The sequence below is a fragment of the Elephas maximus genome, chromosome 15 (genome assembly GCF_024166365.1).
Source record: "Elephas maximus indicus isolate mEleMax1 chromosome 15, mEleMax1 primary haplotype, whole genome shotgun sequence".
NCBI lineage: Eukaryota > Metazoa > Chordata > Mammalia > Proboscidea > Elephantidae > Elephas > Elephas maximus.
The window spans coordinates 51,092,683-51,108,478 of record NC_064833.1 but is presented as its reverse complement, the minus strand read 5'-3'; the positions used below and the strand labels follow the sequence as shown (position 1 = coordinate 51,108,478).

Sequence of the window (15,796 nt, the reverse complement as noted above, 5' to 3'; positions counted from 1 at the left end):
TTCCGCTATAGTATAGTGCTTTTGAGCTGCCATGGTATATTCAATATTCCTCTCCAGCACCACAATTCAAAGGCATTACTTCTTCTTCGGGCTTCCTTATTCACTGTCCAGCTTTCATATGCATGTGAGGTGATTGAAAACACCATGGCTTGGGTAAGGCTCATCTTAGTCTTCAAGGTGACATCTTTGCTTTTCAACACTTTAAAGAGGTCTTTTGCAGCAGATTTGCCCAATGCAACGCATCTTTTGATTTCTTGACTCCTGCTTCCATGAGTATTGATTGTGGATCCAAGTAAAGTGAAATCCTTGGCAGCTTCAGTCATTTCCCAGTTTATCATGATGTTGCTCATTGGTCCAGTTGTGAGGATTTTTGTTTTCTTTCTGTTGAGGTGTAATCCATACTGAAGGCTGTGGCCTTTGATCTTCATCAGTAAGTGCTTCAAGTCCTCTTCACTTTCAACAAACAAGATTGTGTCATCTGCATAACGCAGGTTGTTAATGAGTCTTCTTTCAATCCTGATGCCCCATTCTTCTTCATATAGTACAGATTGTTGGATTATTTGTTCAACATACAGATTGAATAGGTACGGTGAAAGGCTACAACCCTGATACACACCTTTCCTGACTTTAAACCACACACTATTCCCTGTTCTATTCAAATGACTGCCTCTTGATCTGTGTACAGGTTCCTCATGAGCAGGGTCACTCTAAGTCAGAATGCAACTCTACAACTATTTTTTTTTTTTTTATCATAAACTTAAATGTCTCCATTTTAAATAGAAGAACCTAAGATTGAGAATGATTAATTTGCCTAAGCCATTTTGTTTTGGCTATATCTGCTCACTGATACTTCTTAAGAGTATTTGTTTTTAGGCTTTTTTGAGGACGCAGGGATGGATTACACAATAAGCAAGGCATGCATGGGTTTACTAGTGCTTACTTACTAATCTATGGTGTATAACTTCACCTGTTTTTCACCATATCTTTGGTTTACCCATGTAAAGTTGTGCACTGCAGATTAGTTAAGTAAACACGATTAGGCTCATGCCGTACTTTGCTTACTGTAAGCCCGTGCATACCTTGCTTACTGGTTAATTCACTCCTGGGGGAGGGTACAGGATTAAAATCCAGATTTATTTTTTTTTCTTTCTATTTCATCTTTATAGAAAGTTATTAGGAAACTATTACTAGTCTCCCAATGGAAAGAGAGCTCTCGATTTTTTCTGATACTAAGCATATGTTTAATATAACATGACTTCCCCTTTTCAAATTTGTAAAGGAGACAATCTAAAATAAAGATAGAACTACGAGAGTAAGTCAGAAAGCATTGCTACTAGGGTTCCAGTTCATATATCCATGGGTTTATTCCAAACAAAACGTGTTTAAACATGTCTCTGTGATCAGTGGCTGGCTGTGGACAAGTTCTCTCATTAATAACACTTGTCTTTGTCTCGTTAGGGTGGTTTCAAAAAAAAAAAAAGGATACTTTTTGTGCTATGGGGGGATAAAAATTTTTTGAGGTCAGGGCTAATATCAAATTTTTTAGCAAAACTCAAGTGCACATCTTTCCATGTCATTGGAGCTTTGCAACAAGCTTATGGGAATGCTGCCCCACGTAAAATAACAGTTTTTAGATGGATCAAGTATCTTAAGGAAGATCAGGAAGACCTCAAAGATGAGCCAAGAGAGGGAAGACCACTCAGAAGGCAATGGTGACTGTTTCGGGGGATTCCAAAGGGTTAATGTTGATAGATTTTTCTCAAAGGACACAGGACAATCACAGGGGCTTATTATGAAGATATTTTTAAGAAAATTGAAAACTGCATTGGTGAGAAAGAGGTCAGAAAAGTTGCACCAAGGAAGTTTTTTCCATCACGACAATGCACCTGCTCATTCTTCGAGGGTAGCAAGGGCTGTCCTTTGGGAGTTTCATTGGGAAACCTTACCCCATCCACTCTACAGCCTTGGTCTTGACCCTTCAGACTTCTTTTTGTTCCCAAAGCTCAAAGACGTTTAAAAGGAACACTATTGGAGTCAGTTGAGGATGTCAAAACTGCCATTTTGACCTGGTGTAACTCAAAGAGTGAGAATTCTTTGGCAGAAGAGTTAGAGAGGTGGAAACACCGCCTTCAGAAGTGTATAGAGGGTGGACATGTCAAGAAACAATAGGTTCACATTTTGATATTTTTGTTTAATAAAGATTGCTATGATTTTTAGCAATACTTTTTGACATAGCCTCATATTTGAAGCTGAAAAAAATATTGTTATTACATGGATTATTATTGCACAAAAATGTTCCCAGGAAAATCATCTCCCCTGAAGCCAAACTCCCACAGCAAAACCTTTAAATAAAAATCTCAGAAGAGTGTTTGTGCTCTGTGAAATAGAACTGCCCCACAGAGTTTCCAAAGAGTGCCTGGTGGATTCAAACTGCTGACCTTTTGGTTACCAGCCGTAGCACTTAACTACACCACCAGGGTTTACATGTATTCATGGTCAAGTACATTTGGTAGTAACATGGAGTCAAGGATGTCAACCCATAGACACTGTATTACTATGCATATTTACACTTCCTTCACTTTGTATTATTGCCATTGGCTACACCTAGGAACGAGATCATATGAGCAGCTGGGCTATAGCACAAAAGCATGGCGACAACTCCCTGAGACTAATGGGAGAAGGTCATTGATAATGAAATGATACTCACATGTGTTGGTTTATGAGGACAAGGCATTTAGACATTTAGGGTCAGGATGGTATATCGTATTGCCTGTGCATGGGTGCATTTGTTACTTAAAGTAACAGTCGCAGCCAATATTTATTGAGTGCTTGCTTACTCTTTGCCCAGCATGTCAGTCGTTTCATGATTTAGCTCCTTTAATCCTCACAACAACGTATAAGATTAAATTTATCATTATCCTTAATTTACAGTCGAGGAAACTGAACCTCAGAGCAATTAAGAAATTTACATAAGTAAAAAGTGGCAGAGTTGAGAGTCCAACCTACTGTTAGACTCCTTTAGATACCCCACCACTGGTTTCTCAACCTTACCTGCATAATAGAATCACCTGGGGAGCTTTTTAAAAAAAAATTACAAAGCTCAGGATGCATCCCAGACCAACTAAATGAGAACTCTGAGGTGAGGCCCTGGCATCAGTATTTTTAAGCTCTCCAGCTGATTCTAATGGGCAACAAACGCTGAGAATCATGGCACAATGATGCACTGCTACTCTTGGTAAACCACTAACTCCTGAAGTGGCTTTATTTAAGAGATATTTAGAGCACTGAGAATGACACAAATAGATTATGCAAATTATTACTCCTGTGCTCGAGAATTTGCTAACCCAGAAGGAAGATAGCACATGTGCACATTTGTCAGGTAATTAGCAATACAAGGCACTGCCAAGCTAGTTGATTTGGACAAAAATACTCCAGAAGCTAGAATTTCAAGAATAAATAGCATTTATCTTGGCACCACACAATAACCTCCCTCCTCCTTCACTTAAAATGAATATTTTGCTTCTTTCTTCAATTTAGTCTAATGTTTGATTTTTTTTGCAGCCTCTGCCTTTTCCAGTAATGTCAATATATGTAAACCTTGGAAGAATTGATGTTCCCTTAATGTTCATCTCAAGTGCTTGAAAAGCACTTGAATGGATTTTGTTGAAAACACTATACTGATTTTTTTTTTTTTAAGAAAGAATTTATTTCTCAATCTAAAGCTATCTTTCATAATTGTATTGAACACTTTTCTGGAATGTTTCTATTTGCCTTTCCTGTACTGTCTGCCTGATGACAAAGATTGAATCCTCAAAGGTATAATTATGTTTGAAAGAAGCCCACAAAATTGAATTTTAGAAATATTAGTAAAAAGATTGAGTATTTTATGAGTAATGCCAGATTCAGAATTTTGCTTAACAGCTTTTCATCACATGAAAAGAAACATATAAAAACACTCCAAAACCCATTATCTTTTTCCTGCTCTCCATAGTAATCTTTTTATTTCTCTAAGTTCTTTTAATTTCTCGAAAAGATTTACACATTCCTAGACATGTCAAACTTTCTTAAATCAGAACAATTTCCTGATAAATAACACACAAAAATGTGTGTGAGTTTTTCTGAAACTTAACTCTTAATATTTTCCCCAAACTTACCCATCTTGTGGACCTACTTTATTAGTGAAGTCATTTTATATGCTGCCAAAACAGAACTATTCTATATAGAAATTTCATTAAATAACAGATAATAAATGAAAGAGTTTTAATATGTTCTATCCATTACCATTTAATAGTTTCTGGATATTATTTTCTAATCTTTAAGACTTAGAATGATAGATTCTTTTTGTGACTTAGGATTGAACTTTTCTAAAATCCAATTATTTAAAGAGATTAGACAACGAAGACCCAACTTACTCATGGCAGAGCTAGAAGTAGAACCCTGGTTTTCATTTCATGTTTTGCTGTTGCTTCTGATACAAATCTCATTTCTTAAAATAACTCCTGAAAATTAAAACAGAGGTATTAAAACAATTGGAACTATAACACTATCCAATTGGTGCTACTTAAAGTGAAGGCCATGGGCCAGTGCAGGTTCACAGATAGTTTTTTGTCTACATTGAGATAAGTAGAAAACTTGAGAGTATGTATAAACTTTTAAAGCAATTTGACATTGTCACATGATCTAGCAATCTAGTTCTACAAAAATCTCAGTTTGGTGGAGATGGGAAATTTGAAAATCTAATCCTTCATTGCAGAGACTTGGAGAAACACAGCTCTAGAGAACATTTCTGAGACTCCTTATAATCTTCAGCTGGACAATGAGCTAGATTAGAAAAAAACAGTCTGGTAGGAGAGAGAAAGGAAGAGAGGGAGGGACTTAGGCTACTCAGCAAATGACACCTTTGAGCAAAGCAAAAGACCCCAAAGTTACCTCATATGAAGGGAAGATTAATTTGCCCCTTGCTAGGAGTGTTCTCATTGGTGGTTAGCCACATGGGACGGAATCCCAGTTCGAACTATCTTGTCAAAAAAAGAGCCTTCATTGACTTGCATAACTGGACATTCCAGACATGAAGCTTGTCATGGGAGTTCTAGAGATCTGGGATCATCATTCTTATTTGTTCCTGCTGCCATACTCCTTTTCCCACCACATTTCTCTCTCAGGATTGTCCTTTTCTGTTCTACCACACATGGGATTCTACCATGTGATATGGGAGGAGAGACATATTAGCTTGAAATAACTCAAGGCTTATATTATCTTACCTTAGCCATTTCAGAGGTGAGAGGGAGCTCTCCTAGAGACCGAACATAAAACTCTGAGGAAGCACTCTGAATGGCCCCGCATTTGTGATGTGCCCAGTCTTGGACCATTTAACATCATCATCACCAAAGGGAGAGGAGAATACTCTGATGAACATCCTTGTGACCAGGATGGATTGGGGTGTGGTAGGGTGGAAATGGGTACTATGATTGGAAGCCACACCAGAAACACATAGCTGAAGGCAAGTTCCCCCAAAAAGGGGGTGGGGGAGGGTCAATGTTATGGAAGAATGAAAGAAGAGATGAGCAGAACAAACAAAAGATGTTCACTGCATTTTAAAGATTAGTCTTTTCATGTGAAAAACCCAAAGGTATGAGAAAAGTAGCTGGAGGTAGAAAGGTAAGAAAACAATCTGAAAGAAGAGATCCCAGTAGCTATTGGAAACTCTGATGGAGAGGAGAGTGGTTGAGCAGCAGTGAGACAAAACAGAAGGAGAAATTGGAGAGGTGGAGAGTCCTTATGTATTACATCGTCCTCTGAGGACATCAGCCACAGGACAGCTCCTCAGTTCTAGAAACAGTGGGACGTCAGTCAGCCAATTAGAACTCAGTTAATGTTAACAATTCAGTGCCAAACCACAGCAACTGTTTGACAGTTATGTTATGCTTAGGCAGTTATAAAACACAGTATAATTAAAACAGCGTCTGGTAATTGATTGTTTCTTCCTGCCCCCTCTCCAGCATTACCTTATTGATACAACTGTGAAGTCAGAGCAGTTTTGTTATTTTTTTTTTCTGAATATGAAATACAGCTACAAAACAATCTCAGTAAAGGAGAAATCCATTCTACTGGCCCCAGGCACAAGTTTCATACCTGATATAACATTCGAGATGCAATTTTAGCATTGTCTGTGGCGAGAAATGTATTCAAAATCAAAGCATTAGAGAAAATTGTGATTTGATCACGTGAAACTCTTCTAAGGGTCGGCTCTGGAGTCACTCTACTCACAAACACCTGAAGTAATCAGGGATGATCCTCTCTTACATGCCATGAACAAGTCGGTGGGAGTAAGGCAGGGGCAGTGCAGGCTGCTGGATGGTGCTTGTGGTCCGTGATGATGGACCAAGGAAGAAGAGGCTGAGCTCAGAACATAGTGAGGTCTCAGTCACTGCTATTTAAAATGTGGAGTCCCTGAACCAGCAGTGTCAGCATCACCTGGAAACTTAGAGAGGTGTAAATTCCTGGGGCTCACATCATGCTGGGGAATCTCACGGGGCAGGGGTCAGGAATCTGTAATAAGCTCTCCAGACAATTTCTTATGTACACTAACATTTGATGTAAATAGTAGCAGAATATTCAAGCAGAAAAGGCCAAAAAGTAGTTGCAGAAATCAGACTGAAGTTTTGGTAAGAAGACAGGGCTAGAGATAAAAGGAATGACAGTAGCAGCATTTGATAATTAAAGCTATGAGGATAATGAGGTCTGAGAGAAGAGATTCAAAGAGGCCTGAAATGTGACTCAGGAGAATTTTTACTAAAACCAGCCTTCTCTGTTAAGCATCACACTTTGCTTAAGAGAGAGCAATGTCAGATTTCTTTTTTCATGGGAGACTGACCTTTTGTATAAGCAGGATTTTTTTTTCTACAGTATGTAATTCAGATCTCTAAAGAGTCAAACACTTAACAGAGGATATTATTGTGTATGTAATTATTGAGATTAGTACTATTAACATTGAGTATATAATTACAATAAATTTAAGCTGCCACTTTACGATGCCGCTGATATTTCTTGCAGGTTACATTTCATTTCTAAGAAATATTTATTTAGTTGCTTTGAGAGAGAGTCTGTTGAGGGAGTATTGAGAGCGGTTGACTGTGAACATCACCCTGGGAACTTCTTTAAATAACAGATTCCTCTCTTATGCACTGCTGGTGGGAATGCAAAATGATACAGCCATTTTGGAAAATGATATGGCACTTCCTTAGAAAGCTAGAAATAGAAATACCATATGATCCAGCAATCCTACTCCTAGGAATATATCCTAGAGAAATAAGAGCCATCACATGAATAGACATAGCAGACCCATGTTCATTGCCAAAACCAAACCAAACCCAGTGCCATCGGGTAGATTCCGACTCATTGCAGCATTGATCAAAAAGATGGAAATGACCAAGGTGCCCTTCAACATATGAACGGGTAAACAAACTGTGCTACATACACACAATGGAGTATTACATACGCAACGATAAAGAAGAACGATGAATCTGTGAAGCATCTCATAACATGATGAATCCGGAGGGCATTATGCTGAGTGAAATAAGTCAGTCACAAAAGGACAAGTATTGTATGAGACCACTACTGTAAAAACTCATGAAAAGGTTTATACACAAAAAGAAACAGTCTTTGATGGTTATGAGGCAGTTCTACTCTGTCTTATATGGTTGTTCTGAGTCAGAATTGACTCAATGGCACACAACAACAATATTAGAGAGGTTCAGACACTTGCTGGTGGGCCCTGCTATAGACTGAAGCTTAGAGGAGACCCCAACTGTAGAGGCTATGCTGATCACTATACACTCTAGAGTCTACACTTCCAACCAGCTGGGTACCAAAATGCTGCTTGATACCAGTCTCTGTAATCCACATCTACATACATTTGGGCTATCAATCTTGTGATTACAAGCTCTGACGCACTCTGAGTTCTAGGAATAATTATGGTCTTTGACATAAGAAATTTAAAGGGCTCTTACCAGCCCCTAGGTGGTATAAACAACACGCTCAGCTACTGACCGAAAGGTTGGAGGTTCATGGCCACCCAGAGGCATCCTATGGAGCACAGCTCAATTCTGATACATACGGGGTCGTCATGAGTCATAATCAACTCGATAACAGGCAACTGGTTACCAGTGTTAACTGAATATTCTGGGACTCAACATCATGCCACTTATGTTGATAGCTTGGCCTTATGTAGTGCATTGCTTCTGAAAACTGAATATTTGTCTGGATTATAAGAACCAATCTCTACTTCCAACCTGGTTCTGGTTTTCTCGGCTCATTGGTTCAAGCCTCTGTTTGATAACCCATGTAGTATCCCCATTCCTGTAGGATCAGAGACCTGAGTTCATGCTAAGCCCTAGTGCTCTGCTACAGGCTCATGACTCCGGTGCCTAAAAAACTGGCTGCTGACTGCTAGAATATCTGAATAGCATCTGTCCCTGCAATTGCTTTGGTCATGATCTATTCTGTCACTCTTTCCTCTAGGTTGAACTCCGAGCTCACCTCAGCTTAGTTTGTCTTCTGTAGCATCTGTTCCATCCCAAGACGCACATCCATTTCTAGGTCACAGTCTTTCCCACAATCTGCTCTGTCCCCCTGCAGTTAACCAGACTCTTGTATGACCAAGTACAAATATAGTTCATGGGGTTAAATATTACCCAAAAATATTTGCAAGGTCAGGTACTTTGTCATTCTTCTGTCCTCCCAATATCATGTCTGTTCAATTTTGTTAATGCGATTTTGTTTGGCATGTTAGAGCTAGCTCAACAGATTTGCTCTGATGATAATGGAAAGATATTTTGCTCAGATAATCCTTAGTGAATTGGAAGATCATAACATTACTCTGTAAAATGAAAAACACAATGATGGCTGAGCATATTTGTTACTAAGCCAGTCTGCTATCTGCCAATAAACCAATGTGCGCTTCACTACACCACTTCCATCACGGAGTTACTAAGCGTGTTACTCATGGACTCAGATTCTCCTTGCCTCAAATACTTTATAGAAGTAAATAGCATTATAAGCCAAAATTAACTCCTTCAGTCTATTAAGGATTTTAACCGTGTTTAGCAAACCGTTTTGCCAAGTGGAAAAATAAATACGCCATTTGCACTGGTGATGTCTAGACTGGTGGGTGATTGAAAAGAAGCTTGGCACAGCGTGAGCTAGAATCCGAAATTTAAAGATTCCTCCTAAGATCCACAGTGTGTGGAAATTTTAGTTTCCAGGAAGAGGGAGCTAAAAATAACTTTGAACATAATCAGGAGAAGCAAAAGAGGAGTTTGGAATGGTGGCTTTCAGTAAGAGATTCACAATCCTTTATTCTTATTTATAATAATATGTTAAAACAATCAAGGAAGCTAAGTCTGTAGAAAAATGCTTCAGAGAGATAACGAAGAATATTAACCTGCATATGAAATTGTTTTGAGGTAGTACTCTCACACTGAGAGCTGACATATAAAAAGGAATATTAGAAAGATTCTGAATTCCAGGCAGAAATCACACTCTGCACATCCAAAATATTCTTTTTTTCCTGAGCAGTAAACACACCTTTCCTCAGGCAGTGTGTTAGTTGCCTAGGGGTGCCCTAACTAATTCCCACAAATTGGGTGATTTAAAGCAATGGAAATGTATTGTCTCCCAGTTCTGAAGGCTTGCTGTTGTTGTTAGTTGCTGTGAATTTGATGCTGACTCATGGTGATGCCATGCATGCAGTGTAAATCTGCTCCATAGGGTTTTCAAGGCTGTGACCTTTTGGAAGCAAATTGCCAGGCCTGTCTTCTGAGGCACGTCAAACAATTTGTGTCCAAAATCAAGATGATGACAGGATCATGCTCTCTTTGAAGGCTCTAGGGGAGAATCTGTTCCATCTGTCCTCTTAGCTTCTGGTGGTTGCTGGCAATCCTTGGCATCCCTTGGGTTGTAGAAGAATCACTCCAGTCTCTACCTTTGGTGCCACATGGCATTCTCCCTGTGTGTCTCTGTCTATAAGGACATCCTGATGGCGTAGTGGTTAAGTTCTGTGGCTGATAACTAAAAGATTGGCAGTTCAAATCTACCAGGCATTCCTTGGAAACTCTATGGGGCGGTTCTACTCTGCCCTATAGGGTTGCTATGAGTTGGAATCGACTCTATGGCAACGGGTGTAAGGACATCAGTTATATTGGATTTAGGGCCCATCTTACTCCAAGATGACCCCATCTTAACTTAATTACATCTGCAAAGACCTTATTTCCAAATAAGGTCACGTTCACAGGTTCCAGGTAGACATGAATTTTGAGTGGACACTATTCAACCCAGTACGGGCAGGGTAGCAGTTTGGCCGTCAGAATTCAGAGTGCTCAACAAAGATGGGTAAAGTCAAAACTGCCCCTAGGAATTGTAAGTGAATGGTGTTAAATTGTCTAGGTTGTGTCACTTTTATAGTTTAGGAATGTCAAAATGGTACATTTTGCTAAATTGAGTGACAAGTCCAAATTCATAGATCTAAGACAGTTTCTATAAAATTAGGTTCATAGGAAGGAGCCCTGGTGGCAAAATGGTTAAACGCTTGGCTGCTAATCGAAAGGTTGGAGGTTTGAACCCACCCAGCTGCTCCCCAGAGAAAGACCTGGGGATCCACTTTCATAAAGATTACTGCCTAGAAAACCCTAGGAGGCAGTTCTACTCTGTTACATGGGTTTGCTTTGAGTTGAAGTAGACTTGACGGTTAAATAATATGGACAGAATAACTGAGCCTTATCTTTGATGCTTAACACCTCTTACTTTTCCTATCTTCTGTTTTTAATTGTCAAGTTTATTTTTTCCATTATAGATGAAATCTACTAATGATTAAAGGAAACAAAAGTTTGAAAAATTATTAAAAAGGAAAATGCAAACCTACTCAGGGTCCTAAGAACCCAAAACAATCGGACCTACTGTTGACATTGTTGCTCATTTTCCTCCAAGCCTTTCACATATGCATTTTTTGATCATATAGTTTCATACGTGGTTTGATATTTTTACGTAACTTTTAATGTAAGTATTTGTCCAAGCTATTGAAAATCCTTAAATACATTTTTAATGATTGTATAATGATACGGAATATACTTAGTGATTCATCTAATGAACCACTAGGTTGTTTCCTTTTTTTTTTTTTCACTGTTAATGAAGCTGCAATAAACACCTCTGTTCTTCACCACTCTTTGATACCTAACTGAGAATGCATTCTTGTAGCAACAACCGCCAGGACTATTTCAATGCAAGTATGTTTACTTTGTAACTAGCCTTCATTCTCTCCATTTTGCCTTTTTTTTTTTTTTTTTTAATTTGATAGCATAGCTAAAAGATGATAGGGTTTCTTGCTAGAACATGAAAGGAAACAGGAAAATATTTCATGCTGCCAGACATACTTAAGGCTTGTCTATGGCTTAATATTCCTTTAAAATCCAGTGTCTCTACAAGATAGAGATATATCTCAGTAAGAAATCAGTTCTACCAGGATTCACCCATGTGAGCCTGTAAACAACACCCATGTAAACCTGTAAAAATCACAGTTTTATTTGCCACTATAAACAACATAGAACAAAAAGCAGTTGAATAAAGGAATCTATAAGGCCACACACAAAGAAGTGTTTTACAAAGTCTTTTATTAAAGAATATGGAGAGCTAATGTCATCCTAATTATTCTGAACTGCTATGTTTTATAATATATTCCAGGGAATTTATTTTTCAAGGGTGGATCAGGGCTGTTCATTCTTTTGGAAATTAAAAATAAATCTCTTTATGAACCTGTGAACAGTTCCGAAGAAAACAAATAAAAATCAAAATGACCTTTAAAGTCCTTTGTAAACCTGAAGTTATATGAAAACACTAAGGCTCTGAACCGTGGGTTTTAATGACCAAAATGTTTGAAATGGTATTATTAAAAATTTGTAACTATCCCGAATCCAATAAATTTCAAAATCTTACTGGGTTTACCTCAAAACCTTTCAGATCTCTTCTTTTTTCTCCCTTTCCCTGTCCCTGCCTATCATTGCTCCAAATTATTCTTGTTCAAGCTCCCTAATTGGGAAATGCTTTTTAGGCTGCAATTCCAATATAGATATTTAGATTTATTTGTTTATAACTTATGTCCATGTACCACTGTAGTCATAATCGTGCTGTTGTTGTTAGGTGCTGTAGTCAGTTCCACATAGCGACCCTATGCAGAACAGAAGGAAACACCGCCCGGTTCTGCACCATCCTCACAATCGTTGTTAGGCTTGAGCCCATTGTTGTGGCCACCATGTCGATCCATCTCATTGAGGGTGTTCTTTTTCCCTGACCCTCTACTTTACCAAGATTGATGTCCTTCTCCAGGGACTGCTTCCTCCTGATAACACGTTCAAAGTATATGAGACAAAGTCTCACTGTCCTCGCTTCCAAGGAGCACTCTGGCTGTACTGCTTCCAAGACAGGCTTGTTCATTCTTCTGGCAGTTCAAGGTGTATTCGATATTCTCTGCCAACACTTTAATTCAAAGGCATTGATTCTTCTTCCATCTTCCTTATTCATTGTCCAGCTTTCACATGCATATGAGGCAATTGAAAATATCATGGCTTGGGCCAGGCTCACCTTAGTCATCAAGGTGACGTCTTTGATTTTTCACTCTTTAAAGAGGTCTTTTGCAGCAGATTTGCCCAGTGCAATACATCATATGATTTCATGACTCCTGCTTCCATGGGTGTTGATTATGGATCCAATTAAAATAAAATTCTTTTACAACTTCAATATTTTCTCCATTTATCATGATATTACTTATTGGTCCAGTTGTGAGGATTTATTGTTTTCTTTATGCTGAGGTGTAATCCATACTGAAGCTGTCATTCTTGATCTTCATCAGGAAGCACTTCAAGTCCTTTTTGCTTTCAGCAAGCAAGGTTTTGTCATCTGCATATCACAGGTTGTTAATGAATCGCCCACCAACCCTGATGCCACATTCTTCTTCATATAGTCCAGCTTCTTGGATTATTTGCTCAGCATACAGATTGAGTAAGTATGGTAAAAAGATGCCACCCTGACACACACCTTTCCTGACTTTAAACTGCGCAGTATCCCCTTGTTCTGTTCGAATGACTGCTTTTTGGTCTATGTACAGGTTCTGTATTAGGACAATTAAGCATTCTGGAATTCCCATTCTTCAGACTGTTATCCATAATTTGTTGTGATACGCACAGTCAAATACCTTTACTTAGTCAATAAAACACAGGTCATCATTTTTCTGGTATTCTCTGCTTTCAGCCAAGATCCATCTGACATCAACGATGATATCCCCCATTTCACGTCCACTTCTGAATCCAGCTTGAATTTCTGGCAGTTCCCTGTCGATGTACTGCTGCAACCACTTTTTTTTTTTTTTTACGCTGAGTTTTTTCATTTATTTTATGTATCACACATGGTCATAAACTTTTAATACCTCCTGATACATTTTGCACTGAACATTATTTTAGCTGATCCCTCATGAACTATAAACTCTTTACAGTTTTTCTTCACACAGGCTTTTCTTCCCAGTGGGATTCTCGCAGATAATTTTTCACAATCAGCTCTTTTTCATTTGTTCTGTGTGACGTTATCTTGAATAATAAATAGCCACATGGACTCAAGGCACGTACATTTTAAAGACAATATTTCACCCTTTCTTAGCTTTGTAAAAATAAAATAAAAAGTCCCGAGCCCATAAACTTGTTTAGTATTGAAAATAATTTAAATGCAGTTGTTAAAACCACCAAGTAGGCAGATCAGTTTATACTTTTCTCAACATGGTATTCATTCACTTGTCATCTATTTTTTGGCTTTTGTCTTTGTGGCTCTTTTTACCCTTCTCCTCCCCAGTTTTCCCTCAACTCTTGGCAGCTGTAGGAACCAGCAACAAGACCTGGTGAGGGTGGTGTCAGTGGGTGGCAGGTCTCAGGAAATCCACCAAGGGTTAATATTGCCTTAGAAAAAGGCTGGGAAACCCTGGCTGCAACCACTTTTGAATGATCTTCAGCAAGATGTTACTTGTGTGTCATACTAATGATATTGTTCAGTAAAGTTGGTTTCTTTGCTTCCTTTTTCACTCCCCTTCTGTTCATTCTCACCCCATCTGTCAGTGCCCTTTTTAAAGGGAAATCTGACCATGTCAGTCACCTACTTAAAGTTTATCTGTAATTCCAAATTGACTGAAAGAGAAAGTGGAAACTTCTTACATTATAACATAAAGCCTTTCATTGTTTAGCCCCTTTATCATTTTTAGGAAGTTTACCTCTATTCTTATTTAACTTTTAAATTTTTAAAATTAGGAATGACTGCTGAATTTTATTAAAGTCCTTTTTGGCACTTGTAAATATGATGATTTTTCTCCTTCAGTTATGATATAATAAGTTATGTTGATTTATTTCCTGATATTGAACTATCCTTATATTCCTATACCATACATTCTTTGGTCAAAGACATTATTCTTCTGATAGTAATGTATTTGCTAACATTTTATCTACTTTTTTTTTCAGCTTTCTTAATAAGATTAATGGGTGTATCTATTGTTTACATGTAAATATTGAGCTGTGTAGCTCTTTATTACGTTTTCAAAATCATTTGAAAAAAGCAGTGATTCAAATTTTCCACAGAGTTTAATTTAGGTAACTTTGGAAGCTCTAGGAGTTCTAAGCCAGGAATCAAGATAGCTAACCTTTATTAAGAGCTTACTTTGTGCCAGTTAATCTTTTAAGTGCTTTATATATATTAACTCAGTTCAATCTCATGGCATCCTGATGAAGTAGAAATTATTATTATCCTCATTTTGATGCTGAGGACCTGAGACAGAGAAGGGACACGGTAGCATAAATGGGAAGTGGTAGAATCAGGATTTGAATTCAGATTTCTGGCACCGGCCCCTATATTCTTCACCATCGTGCTATGTTGCCAAGAAGATATACAGCGGAAGCATAAATCCCAAGAATTATTTGCTCAAAGACAGAACCTGACATAAGCATTGTTAATAACTTATGACTATTTATACATCATGGAAATTGCAGAAATACCATAGCTATATGGCGTCTATTGGTATAATGATATGGATTGGAGAATAATGGTATTTAACTATAAAAAAAATTTGAATTAAAAATACTGACATAGTAGTAATACTGTTTTCTTCATCTTTTCAGCAATCTTGACACAGAAGAACTATGTGGTAAGTTTCTTTAAGACCAACTAAACCCATTATTTATTTTAGAATGAAAAATATTGTCTGATATATTTCTGCATATTTTGGGGTGAATTTCATAGATAAGGAATTCTGGAATTCAGTAAAAGATAAATTGAGGTCTCAAGAAATTGATCTTTTACCCATGAATTTTTGCTCAAATATCTCATCTGTTCCACTGCCTCACTCCAGAAAGAATTGTGCCTCATTAATTTGTTCCTGGGAGGAGAATTGTTATTGAAATTGTAAATTAGTTTCACATGAGCAAATTCTCCATGAGTTTAGATATATTTTTAAATCAGTGTTTAATACAACTTTATTATTCTCTTCACAATATATCGTACAGCGCCTTTTGTTACTGTTGGGCAAAGCTGTCTCCTTGAATTGTAAAAATAGCTCTGTTCCATACCTGCCTACGCCATTTCAGAATTTTAAATGTCACTTGCAAAATGCATGATATGATGAGAAAAGATAAATCTCTATCTTTAATGCGATAAGATAAATGCCTGGTTTGATAATCCCTTTATTTATTTTCTTTGTCTTTGTGGTTGGAAACAAAAA

The 15,796-nt window shown here is 37.8% G+C and overlaps 1 protein-coding gene across 1 annotated transcript in view; it reads left to right on the top strand.

Annotated features, from left to right (window-relative positions):
* Positions 1-15,796, top strand: part of NECAB1 (N-terminal EF-hand calcium binding protein 1) — a 162,069-nt gene that overhangs the window by 47,721 nt on the left and 98,552 nt on the right. The window contains exon 4 of the mRNA XM_049854509.1: positions 15,198-15,223. Within this exon, the coding sequence (XP_049710466.1) occupies positions 15,198-15,223 (26 nt within the window). The remainder of the gene's footprint in view (positions 1-15,197; positions 15,224-15,796) is intronic.